Source organism: Conger conger, chromosome 4 (genome assembly GCF_963514075.1).
Source record: "Conger conger chromosome 4, fConCon1.1, whole genome shotgun sequence".
Classification (NCBI taxonomy): Eukaryota; Metazoa; Chordata; class Actinopteri; order Anguilliformes; family Congridae; genus Conger; species Conger conger.
In genome coordinates this window covers 43808363-43821226 of record NC_083763.1, presented here as the reverse complement: position 1 = coordinate 43821226, position 12864 = coordinate 43808363, and the positions used below count along the sequence as shown (strand labels likewise).

General features: G+C 47.1%; 1 protein-coding gene across 4 annotated transcripts in view; it reads right to left on the bottom strand.

The window, feature by feature from the left end:
• ptprfa (protein tyrosine phosphatase receptor type Fa) overlaps nt 1-12864 on the bottom strand; it is a 168649-nt gene that overhangs the window by 70427 nt on the left and 85358 nt on the right. For all 4 annotated transcript variants that reach the window (XM_061240147.1, XM_061240148.1, XM_061240149.1 and 1 more), the window contains exons 7-9: nt 6242-6511; nt 1426-2007; nt 423-556 (exon numbers count right to left, since the gene is read on the bottom strand). In XM_061240147.1, coding sequence (XP_061096131.1) covers nt 423-556; nt 1426-2007; nt 6242-6511 — 986 coding nt within the window. The remainder of the gene's footprint in view (nt 1-422; nt 557-1425; nt 2008-6241; nt 6512-12864) is intronic.

Genomic DNA, 12864 nt, shown 5'->3' with positions numbered 1-12864 from the left:
TCAGATATGCCAATTAATTAATCGGCCAAGGGTTGCAACACACAACTTGTATAGCTGCTATTGGCCATCGCAGATTACCCAGCCACAGGGGTCCGGATGTATAGCATTATTGCATGTGTCCCTGTGTAGCAAGCTTCCAACAGTCATTCCCTACACTGAGGTTAACGGCTACAGAGGCTAACATGGACAGTAAATCTACTTTCATCACTTACCACGGGAAACAGAGGGAGGGAGTGTGGGCGTAGATCAGCTTGCCGTTCGTTTTTTTCCCGCGAGGTTACACGGTAGCACACTGTGTTGGGTGTTGATGAATTTGATGCAGTCTGATTCATAGTAATGTGACTACATCAAGACCAGTACCTGGTGCTTGATAAGAGGTTTGGGAGTGGGCATGGGCGCGGGTACGGGCTGGGGGTGCATACCTTGTTCCCGGATCCGGCCTCCCAGTACATGAGCTCGTACTTTGTGATTGGATCCTGGACGGGCCACAGCCAGGTCAGCATAATCCGGGTGTCGAGCTCGGCCTCTGCTTCGAAGCTGGACGGCTGCGCCGGCACTGGGGAGGACAGCAGGAGACAGCGATCGGGTCTGTTCTCCTCCTCTCCTCTTAACACCGCTTTCGCTTTACCGTTATCGAGAGACCACCTCCTGAACTCGCAGAGCGCTGCCTCAGGCAGTGTCTGGCACTAAGTTTAAAAAACGCTGCAAAGCTAAGGGGCTGATAAATGTCTGTAAATTAATCGGCCGATAGCCTTGTGATCTTCCGCGCGCGGGGGCGCGGGCAATCTACTCGAACGCTTATTCGCGATTCGCCCCCGATAAGCGGAAGGCTAAACCCGGGAGCTGATGTATTACTCTGTTCGGCATCGCAGGATCTGTGGCTTTGTTCCCAACAAAAGCAATCCTGGTCCTGTTCCTGGTTTTCACTACATCCAAGCAATTAAGTTCATGACTGGGTACATTTAAATTCATTGGGTTAAATGAACAGGGTGACCATATGCTGGAGGTAATCGGAATATTCAGACTCAGACTTTTTATCATCCTTCAAACTCTCGTTATCAAGTTCAGATGGTACAAAAACCGGAAACGTCACTGGGACTCCAAGACCAGGGTTGCCTAGCTCTGTTCTGTGGTGTAAGAGCTTTATCTTAAGGGGTGTCAAACTCCTGTCATTGAGGGACGTAGTGTCTGCTGGTTTTTGCTGTGCTTCGGCACAAGAGACCTTTTCATTGGCAAAAGAGTCCACACACCTTGTTCTCAAGGCCTTAATCGGCTCCTTGTTGGAAGGAAACCACAAACACCTGCAGACACTGGGGCCCTGCAGGAGTTTGACACGAGGACAGGTGGACAGGTGGCCTCTCCGACTTGCCGGACAAACCGACCCGGAGTGGCAGCGCCACCATTGGACTCGGAGGACCCACTCACCTCCCTGCTGGGTCTTGACCTGCAGCACGTCGGAGGGGGGCCCGTCCCCCACCGACGTGAACCCCAGCACCCGGATGCTGTAGGTGATGTCGGTGGTGAGGCCGGAGATGGTGGTGAGGCGGCTGTCGTCCGTGTTGTGCTTCTGCCAGTTGCTGAGCGCCGCCTGGTGGCTGGTGGTGTAGTAGACGCGGTAGCCGCGGATCTGGCCGTTGGGCTCCTCGGGCGGCTCCCACTGCACCAGCATGGTGCTGGAGCTCAGCATGCGCGCCTGTACGTGCAGCGGGGGGGAGGAGGGCGCCTGCTCGGCCGTCCGGGCGTCCACGTGGTCGCTGGGAGGGCCCCTCCCGATGTTATTGACCGCCATGACCCGGAAGGTGTACTCCGAGTAGGGGCTGAGGCCGCCGATGCTGTAGCGGGTGGTGGCCACCCCGTCCACCTCCTGGAAGCCGTTCTCCGAGGCCTTGGCCTTGTACTGGATCACATAGTACGAGACAGGCTCCGGGTTCCCCGAGTCCCAGGTGAGCGTGACGCTGGTGGGGGTGGTCTCCGTGACGGTCAGGGAGGCGGGGGGCTTCGGCAAGGCTGCGGAACAGCAGAGCGCGCGTTAAAGGTACAGTGGGTAATTTCGGACTTGTAACGGTCAAGAGAGGAATTGCAGCAACAAACACCCTCAACACTGTTTATCCCTCCCCCTTCTCTGTGAACGTGCTAACATTGAACCCCACCCCCGCCCCATGACATTGGCTGTGGCAATTAGAACCAATTTTCAAATGATGAGCTTGATTTATTGTGCAGCTATACAATGAGTGTCGGTCTGTAAACTGTATATTTTGAAACATGTCAGTGAGCCTTTTTCAACAATAGGAAGGGATTTACAATGGCCTTGTGCCAATGTTTTAACATGAAAATCTTACCTATAGTACCTTTGAAGGCCGGCTTCCTGCTGACCCAACTGTGAAAAAGCATGGGGGCTGACTGACAGCACTACTAATGCAAGTCTACCCTGTCAGAGAATACCGCCAGGCTCACAGCATCAGACTAGGGTCAGAATTGTCCAGAATTGTTTTGGATTCAAATATTTTTCCACACTTTACTGAGCTTGTCTGGTGTATCGGAACCTATGAAATACTCTCAGAGAAGTGCAAACCCAACCTCCTCTTGGTTGGTTCAAGGCAAGATCAATCGAGCACAGAAAAGTATTTGAATTCAAAACAATTACGTAATCGACCCAGGTCTGGCACAAGTTAATGACCAGCTTCTTGCTGACCTGTCTCGTTGGCTGTGAAAGATCACTGAGGCTGACTGACAGCGCTACTAATGCAAGTCTACCCTGTCAGCAATAATACCGCCAGGCTCACAGCGTCTCAAATCAAGGACCATGCCCTTATACACTTTTAACAATGCCGCAATGTGTTCCTTCAGTGGACAAAAGGAACTGTGAACCGCCATGTTTTATATTTGTATTGGAGACACAATCTGCCTCTTTAAATACACAAAAATGATTTATTATTATTTAAAATAAACACTGAACTAGCAAACTGCCTTTTTGAATTTTAACAAAATGCACCCATAAACATGTAAAGCAGCCCTTAAGGTTATGAAATGATATCAGGGTGAATGTGAGAAATAAATGCAAATGTGATAATTTTCCATTTCCAAAACGGCAACAGCAAACATCCGTCAAAGTCAAATAGATGCGAAAGCATTAATATTCAACTGCTGGTATTAGTTCCTCTGCAAACTGTACTCTTGCGAGGAGTTAAACAACAGGAGGAACGAGGTATCATACACATAGGATTTCAAATATATTTGTTGAACTGCGAAAGCTGACAATTTGCATCATTTTTCTACAATGCAAATGGAATGCGGGTCTGGACCTGATGCAGTTTTCATCCCATTCATGCATTGCGCAGCCAAATGGAAACCGCCACAATTGTAATAGAATTCCACCGACAAATTACAGTAAATTGCTTCCCTATTGTATGCTTGTGGTGCCACGCGAATCCAAATCGATCCTTTAAAGAGGGGCCGGGCTGAAACTGTTTGATACAGCCAAAGGGACTAGGGCGATGCAGCATTGGCTTTGCAGAAGTCCGGAGATCTGTTCTGCCTCGACACGCAGGATAACCAAAAGACCGTATGCCTTTCGTTTAACTTGACAATATCGTAATCCCTAAATTGCCACGATCGACAGATAATTCTTTGAGAACTGACACCACTGATTAGCACCTCTTGGTATGAATATTGACTTTCAGGATGCATAAGCTATACTGTTATGCTTCGAGACTCCTGTTTGGCCAAGGGTGTACGTGGTGTTCGTGTTTAGTTTCTTCTCAGCAGCAGGACCAACTGCTTCTCAAAAGGGCAGCTGCATGCGTTATCTCTCTGAGAGATAATGTAGGAGTTGTGCTGGCTGGAGAAATTTTTCACAAGACAAGTCGAAAATGGGGTGAGATTTTATTTTCTTTCTTGAACTCGGCCAGACTGATAATGTTGTAGTGAAAGAATTCATAACACGATAAGATTTATGTTCTTAAACCTTGAAGTACCAGATACTGCCCTTTTGACCAAAATCCGGAATATAAAATATATCTATTTGCTCTAGCTAACACACTTGAGGACAGATTTAAGGACAACTCCGTACCAAAACATAACAATTTAAACACAGCCAAGAATGCTGTAGAGGGGAGCCAGCCATAGTGCAAGGATGCTCAACCATGTTTCAGAAGAGCTTCACGCTATGCTATTTTTTCTTGTTACATAATTGATCAATTTAAGCAGTTGATTAAGCAGCTAACACAGCTCACCTGGTTTCTCAGGCCTCAAATGGTCACTGATATTAATCGGAAACACACTCCTGGACAAATGTTGGCCGTCCCTGCTATGTGAGGTATATGATGACAAAACACATTCAAAATATAGGCGTCTTCTGCAGAGAAATTATACCCTCTGGGGGCTTGCGGGGCAAGAAGCTTTGAATGAAGCAGTGAATTTACAGTGAAGTCAATAATCCATTTTGATCAATCCAAAAACTGAAACAAATATGAAATGAGTGCACATACCATGCAGTCTGTAAGTATTTGGAAAGTGGTACAATTTGTGTTCTTTTGACTCTATACTCCAGCACATTGAATTTGGAATGAAACAATGAATATGACCTTAAAGTGCAGACTGTCACCTTTAATTTCCCTTGTATACACGTCCCGCATCCCCCCCCCCCATTTTAGGGGACCACAATACGTCACTCTGGATAAGAGAGTCTGCCAAATGCCATTCATGTAATGTAATGTAACAATACTTTGACAGTTGGCCTCTCACCTGTTTCTGAATGGTCAGGTGGATTCAATAGCCTCCTTAGTGCAGGTAAAATAAACTTTCAGTATCTAGTCTCGATTCTAGGCTTTTGAGTGCCGCTGGAGTCAGTTATTGGCCTTTGTCAATATGAGGGCCATAGTTGTGCCAATGAAAGTAAAGGAAACCGTTATGAGGCAGAGAAATAAGAAGAAAAACATATTATAGACAGAGGACAAACAATAGGCTTACCAGAACAAACTGCTTCATTTCAAATCCAATATGCTGGAGTGCAGAGCCAAAAGAACAGAAATTGTACCAATGTCCAAATACTTACAGACTGCACTGTACTGTGTGTATAATGGTCAAATAACCATTGAAAACAAAGTGCTCTGGAACCATTCCCACATCCTCTCGAAATACATTAATCAAGCACAAACTATGCTCATGAATTTTGTTTTGAATGCAGATTCCCTGAGAGCTGAGATTGAATTCAATGAACTCCCTGCTATTCTTCCCTTCCAGGCACAAGTCCACACAGACTGATTGTGGTGATTTTCAAAACACAAGCCATTGTGGAGCACCGTTTTCGGTCTTTATGCTAGCGGCTAATTCTAATTCACAGGCTCTAACCCTTTGAAAAGCAGGTATTCTGGAATGATTTTTCTAAATTCAGCATCAGTGAACAGCCTTTGATTACCAGTAATGATTGTTACATTAACATTAACATTACGGTAAGAACATCTTAATCACATAGTTACAATCGTACACCTTTAAAGCAGTGGTCTCAAATTCTTTGCCACGGAGGGCTGTGTCTATGCAGGTTTTCATTCCAACCAATGAATGCGGTCTGAATGGATTCCTATTACTCATTCAGCCATATGCATTTAACTGGATTAAAGCATAGAATATGAGTAGCAGTTGATATTTAGACAACACAAAGAACACATTTCACTTCATAGTGTATACATTATGTGCAAACCTACAGCCCCAATTTAGCAAATAATTGAACATATATAATCGAGATCCTTTTTTCCGACTTACCCAGATTTAGACGAGATGTTCGATTTAGATTTTTGCGCATTTACTGGCACAAGTTCCATGTTAGCATAATGTGTTAGCTTCGCACAAAGACTTGAAGCCTATAGGAGTCAATAGCAAGGCATCGAACATTTCGTCTAAGTCTTGGAAAAAACATTTACATTTCCAGAAATGTCCGCGTTTTCCTTGAAAGGGTTAAGATCGACCCTATCGCCTTGTCTCCCAACTCCATTATTGCATTATTGGCATTTGGCAGATGCTCTTATCCAGAGCGACGTACAGTATATTAGACTAAGCAGGAGACAATCCTCCCCTGGAGCAATGCAGGGTTAAGGGCCTTGCTCAAGGGCCCAACGGCTGTGCGGATCTTATTGTGGCTACACCAGGATTAAAACCACCAACCTTGCATGTCCCAGTCATTTACCTTAACCACTACGCTACAGGCCGCCCAGTGCCCTTCCCCCGAGGCCGACGGAGAGCTCACCTTTGACAGAGATCTGCGCGGTGGCCTCGATCATGCCCAGCGAAGAGATGGCCACGCATGTGTAGTTGGCGGACTCGCGGATGTTGGTCAGCTCCAGCACGTTGCGGCCCACGGGCATCTCGTCCTCCTTGGTCAGCTCCTGCAAGCCCGCCATCCACTTGACGTAGGGCATGGGAGCCCCCACTGCCACGCAGGTGAGGTTGACGCTGCCCCCCGGCATCACCTCGTGGTTGGTCGGCGGGATGGAGAAGCGGGGCGGCACCCGGCGGACTGCCAAGGAGACCAGCAGATGTGTGTCAGTGGGGCGGCAGGGGGGTGCGGATGTTACGGCCGCTGAGGCTACGGAAGGCCCGTGTTTGTCTGTTTGGCTCTCGCTTTAGCGTGAATTCATTCCTAGGCTCAAAATCCACATTCACACATCCCCCATTACCCGTTCCTCCAGGGCTTCAACGTCGGCTTTATGTTTGTCAAAGTCTTTCCTGGGTCTCTGTTGACATAGCCTTCAAAATTTGCTCAGTGCGAATGTACTGTAAGGAAGGGAAGGGTAGGTATAAAGATTCCAAACAAGACTGGGGTTCTGAGACAATGTGAGGATTTCAACAAAAGAGCATTTTATATAGGATTTGCCTCCCTGTGTCATATAGTCTTTTGAAACTGTGGAACGCGCTGCTTGACAAACTAAAATATGTGCCCACTCTGGGTAGATTCAGGAAACTCTTGAAAACCTACAGCTTCACAAAAAGCCTTTAACACCTATGCCGAGTGCTTCTTTAATGTCGCTGCTGCCTTGTGGCTAAGCTTGCTTTTAATCGCTGTGTGCGGCGGTTGTTGTGTTCTGTGTTCTGCTTGTATGGTGCCTATTTGTATGGCTGGGTTTTGATGCTTGTATGCACTGTTTATGGCTTAGTCTTGTAAAAAGATTGAATACATTTTATTATTATTATTATTAGTAGTAGTATTATTAGACTACTGGATTCTGCCATGAGCATAAGAGGGAGGGAATATAAATTTGTTATAAAGGCTTGTGAACGGAAACAATATCCTTCCCTTTTATGTCATGGCATGGCGTCAACGTCAGTTCCTGCTCTGTGAAACGGGTGGGCTCCTTACCCAAAGGAGGCTCTGAAAGAGGCCTGCTGATAACTGGGCAGTTAACTTAAGAATGTGCGTCTTAAAATGTTGCTGTTGCATTATTGCCTTATGGCAATATGTTCAGTCTCTATCTGAATGGGAGTCCACTGGCAGATCCGACTCCGAGCCTCAATATGCATATGAGCTGATATTACTAATCGTTCCCATGGAGACGAGCACACCCGTCAGTGTAGCCGGACGGCGGAGGGGAGCGAGCACGAGCGACTAATGATGCGTCTCTGGAAGAAATGACCTGGAACGACATCACATTTTTTTTCCCTCCCATTTAGCATGAGCACATTTTAAATAAAGTCGACTCTGAAACTCAGCCATAGAGCAGTTAAAAGGCTCAAACTCTGAAGGCGGCATTTACTGGAAGACATACCGCAGAGTTTCCACTTTCCAGTTAAGTGCTCTTCTAGTTTGTCACTGTGGCAAAAGATCAAAGTGTGAATTTGGAGTATGAGCATTGGCTGCACATGCAAATAAGTGCTTTTCAATCTGGAGCTTTCTGTCTGAAGGAGCAACTGATGCTATGAAGGGTGGCTGGTCTCAGGCTTTAAGGGAAGTGAGGACCATCAGAATAGGAACAGTTAACTTCTTTATAATTTCTTTTTTGTCTTTAAGAACAGCAAAAACCGGGCCTTCCCATTCCTCTCTCATTTGTCTACTAACATGCATGTAGGCACACAAACTTGTGCGCACACACTCGCGCGCACACACGCACCCACACACACATACAGACAGACAGACAGACAGACAGTCTGCAGCACTTGTATCAAGCCGCTCCAGTGGAGCTTCTCACAGACCTTCACAACTTTCTTTCTTCTTTTTTTCCCCGCTCCTCTTTTTCACTCCCCTCAAAGAAAATTCGGTAATCTATAATCTCTTGCAAGCAACAGTCCAATGCCAATTGGGAGAGAAGCTAAAAATAATCGCTAACCACAATTATTTCTTCACTTTAGCAGAAAGCCCGTGAGGACAAATGCACTGCAGACTTCTGTATGTGCCTCAAAACACAAGTAAAATAGTCATATAAATAATGTAAAAACTTTACTTTCATCAGCAGGTGTTTAAAATACTTGGGTCAATTCCTTACCATAAGAAAAAGGACGAAGGAAGATAAATACATATTTATCTGACAGCCCGGTTTGTCGGCAGGCAAACTGATACTGTATCTTGAAGATAAATTTGAAACATGCCGGGGACAAATTTGGCTTTTTTGTATCAGAGGGAAGAATCTCAGTGTTCATGTGACTTGAATGTAACAAGCTCTGTGTGTAGGGGAGGCCTCTGTTAAGAAACTATGCTCCCAGCTCTAAGCCCTCCGAGAAGGAACTGAAGGACATGGGAATAACAGGAAGAATACATTGCGGGATTTATCTGAAGACCCAGTTGCAGATAACCCAAAAAAATTGATTTCCATAATTTGAAGGAAATCTGCATTTACATATCCCCTTCCCCTGTTTCGTGATTATCCAATATGTGGGCCCTTTTGCAAAGCCAACAGGGTTTTGTCCGTGTATTGCCAAAGCAGAGAAGGCCTCCGTTTCTCTGTTTGCTCGTGCAGTACTTTGAAGAAACCCTGTTGGCTGTAATTTGTTTTGCAAAACTCCCAGCAAATTGGTTAATTAGTAAATTATTGATTGTTTTTAGTACTGTCCAGGACATTACTGTGCTCAGTAACCGTGTGACTTGACAATATTTAAAGCTGTGTGTGTGTGGGCATGTGTGCGGTTGTGTGAGACATTGATGTAGATCACATAAACCCTGAGATTCTGCACAAACATTTTGTTTGCCTTGTTTTTTGTAAATCCATTTCCGGCCTGTACTATAACTCAGTGTCTTTGTTAAGGAGTGAGAGATTAGGGTGAATGTTCTGTCACTGTACAGGAAACCCTTCGGGGGGACTTTAACGTGCTGGGTAGTGTAAGAGAAAGTCTGAGTTAGTCACTGTGTAAATAAACAAGATGATGTTATCCATGGACAATGGAAAATGGTCACAACATGATGGCTATCTCGAGTTAGGATGACAAAGGTCTGCTGGACAGCAAAAGGGGTCTCGGGGGGGAAAAAACCACGCCCGAGACGTCAGGATTGGGGCGTGGCCGGGTGACTGATCTGCTGGGGCTGACCGTAGGTGTTCAAAGTGCGTCGAAGGCGAAATTAGTGCAGGAAGCTCATGTGAAGCAGACACTGATCCTCTGATCGTGGGCATGCTGCAGGTCAGAGGCAGCTCGCGGGGAAAGAGAGAGGGAGGAGAGGTGCATTCGGGGCCTGAGATAGGGGAAGAAGGGGAGGAGGGGATGGCAGTCCTTAAGCATGTGGATGCTCTCAAGCAAGGCATGCAGAAGCTGGGAGGCAAGGCGAGCATCAGCCCGCTGACAACACACAATCTGCAACGGAAGCATGCCGGCGTGACAATGGATAACACAAATGAATGCTGCGCCCGCTTAAATTGTCCTTAAAAAATGCCCTTCAAATACAACCCTTGACGCTGCCTCGCCTATAAATATGTGAATATTTCAATTCTGGGTCTAATATGTAATTGTTTTGGATTCAAATACTTTTATGCTTAACTCAGCTCGTCTGCTGTAATTGAACCTGTAATTGAGTGAAATACTCAAAAAGTGCAAACCCTATTTTCTGGTCCTCTTGGTTGGCTCAATTTCACCAGGCTAGATCAATTGAGCACAGAAAAGTATTTGAAACCAAAACAATTATGAATTTCACCAAGCTCTGGAATATACAACATATATATATAAAAATCCAAAGAGACAGCCCTTTTCTGCAAATGTTCGACATGCTTTAATACTCTTTATCCTGCAGTCAGGCTACAATCAGAACCGGACCACGACAGTCCTGTGAAGTCACCTGCTATGAGGCCTAGGGGCGGTGTGTCGGTTTGGGAGTGTGAAAAAACTACACAGATACAATTACAGCAGCCCTTTGTGGCTCTCCGTGGCCGAGCCCCGAGGAACCCCCGTCTGTCGCCTGGAAGGCTCAAACGCCGCACCGCAAACTCTGAAAGCGCTCTGGCGGGCAGACGCCAGCTCTCTCTGATGTTGTGCCCCGAGAGCTCCCGGAGATTCTGCGGCGCGTTTAACGAGGGGGGCGAGAAGTAAGGAGGCCGTGACGCGGCGCTGCGGCAGCCTGTGATGTTCCAGCGCCGCCTCCCCGTCCTCGTTAAAACCGCGGAGAGCGAAAGCTGATGTGGTGACACGTGTCAGGCCGGTTTGTAAGCTGCTCACGCAGCACATGATAATGACGCGCTATTCCAACAGTGGACTAAGAATAAGAATCCGATGAGACAAAAACTGGGTAAAAAAACATACGTCGACATACATTGTCACGTACATCACCCAGAGATATTCAAATCATTTACATGCATAATGCTTGGACGTCGAGTAACTGACACTGACTCCCTTTTTTCGGATTGGTGGAGGGGTTGGCTTAATGGCTTCTTGTTCTACCGTAACCTCGAGGGGGTGATGTAATTCCTACCCCAGCTGGATGTCACACAACTCTCCGGTTTCACTACAGGGTGCAGGGGCATCTGAAGGGCATCTTACCCCAAGAGGCATCGCTCTATACCGTACCCTGGACAAAGCCGTATCGCCGTCCTTTTAACAGCAGGGTGCGGGTTTCCCGCATAACCCCGTGTAGCGGTTGTGGAAAAACGGGGCGTCTCGGCAAGCAGAGGAGAGGAGAGCACGGGGGGCTTTCAGCGTGTTACGTCAGTTAAACAAGAAGCAGAAGGAGGGTGAAGTTTCCCGTGCAGCCAAACTCGTCTCTGACGGCGGAATTCACCCCGGTGATCCGCTCTGCAATTAGCTCTCATCGATTGCTGCATTTACCTTCCAGCGTTTCGTTATTTAAAATGTAAACCCTTAAACGGGACGTGAATAAATTAGCGGTCTGGCTTCCAGCAGAGAAGGCCGGAGTCTACAGTCTAACTCCTGTCCTCCGGTGTGGGCCGAGCTAACAGATGGGCCTGCGTCCGTACCGCAGCAAGGGGTGGCGCGGTAAAAGCCACAAACATTAAGGAATGGCGTGAAACTGACACAAGAAATGGGGAATGAGCTAGGTGAGGCTCAGCGGCCATTTTGAGACGCGAAGATAACGCCGGCGAGAGGAGGATGTGAACGATGAATTAAGGTTAAAATGCATAGCTGAGAAAACACTTCCTCAGTGTGCACTTTAGGAAGCCTTATTAACAGCTTCTATTTCTGGGATGTCACACTTGGCAGCAATCAAAATGTTGGGAGCCCAGAGCCTGATTTCAATATTTCTATATTTCAAAGCCGATTTGCCACAGAGGACAACAGAAGTGGCATTAAAGGAGAAAATATAGGATGAAGGAAAGGGAGGGGGTAAAAAAGGATTTCTATTTCCTCCCCTGCAGAGGAGCATTTTGTGAGCTCAAACCTTTTCGGCTTTAGAAGATGGTGGGCAAAAAAAAAAGCAGGGGGTTTGAGCAGAAATTATTTTAAAATGAACTCGCTGTCTCTCTGCTTTCCGCCTCCTTTGTTCTCAGACCCAAATCTGGAGCCCACAAACGCCAGATTCCAAAACAAACAATCCAAGCTGCTTTAAAGAGATTAAATACTCAGAAAACTCAAAAAAAGCTTTTCACTGTTAACTAGAATAAAATGACATTGCTTAATAATTAGGGCTCAGCGGTTGAGTCTGGGGGGAAAAATTGTGCTCGTTTAAATTTGAACTTTGTGTGTTAACTGGGGTGATCCTTCACGCTTGAGAAATGTGCTCATCTCTGCGGCCTGAACTTGGCCGCATTACCCTACCATAATGTAAGACTGCACTCTTTGGGCTGTCAAAAGGCCAGGCTGTACTGCTGTCCTCATATGATACATGTATTACCATAAAAAATATTTGGGCTTCCCAAAAAAGAGTGGGACGAACAGGCGAGACGAGGCAACAGTCAGGTTTCCAAGAACAGGGACAAACAAGGTGAGGAGTCACGCTGGGCTCAGGCAGGGTGTGGGGAACTACAGACGGAGGAAGGAACTACAAACGGAGTAAAAAAAATTACAAACGGAGGAAGGAACTACAAAAACAGGAAAAAAAACTACAAACGGAGCCCATGGTGTGCAGTAAAGCAGGGCTTGTGCAGTGGGTCCAGACTAAAAGAAAAAGGGAATGGCGTGAGCAGACACGTCTCGGGTGCAGCGCTCGGGGTTGTGCGAGGGCAGAGGGGGGAATGACGAGGCGGGGGACCCATGCAGGCATTCTCACTTGAAACAAACGGGGGGAGGGACGACCAGCACAGTGACGGAGAGGGGGCGGGAGGACAGGGGGGGAGGTGGGCGGGGTCTGGGGTGCACTGTCGGAGTTTCGGGGCGGAGGCCGGGCCCCGAGAGAAGGCAGAAGGGGCCCCTGTGGCACCCAGCGAGGAGCTGGCTCCGGTGTGCCCGCGGCGTAGGAGGGAAAACAAGTGAAAAGGACCAACCTTCCCGCTGATCTGAGAGGTG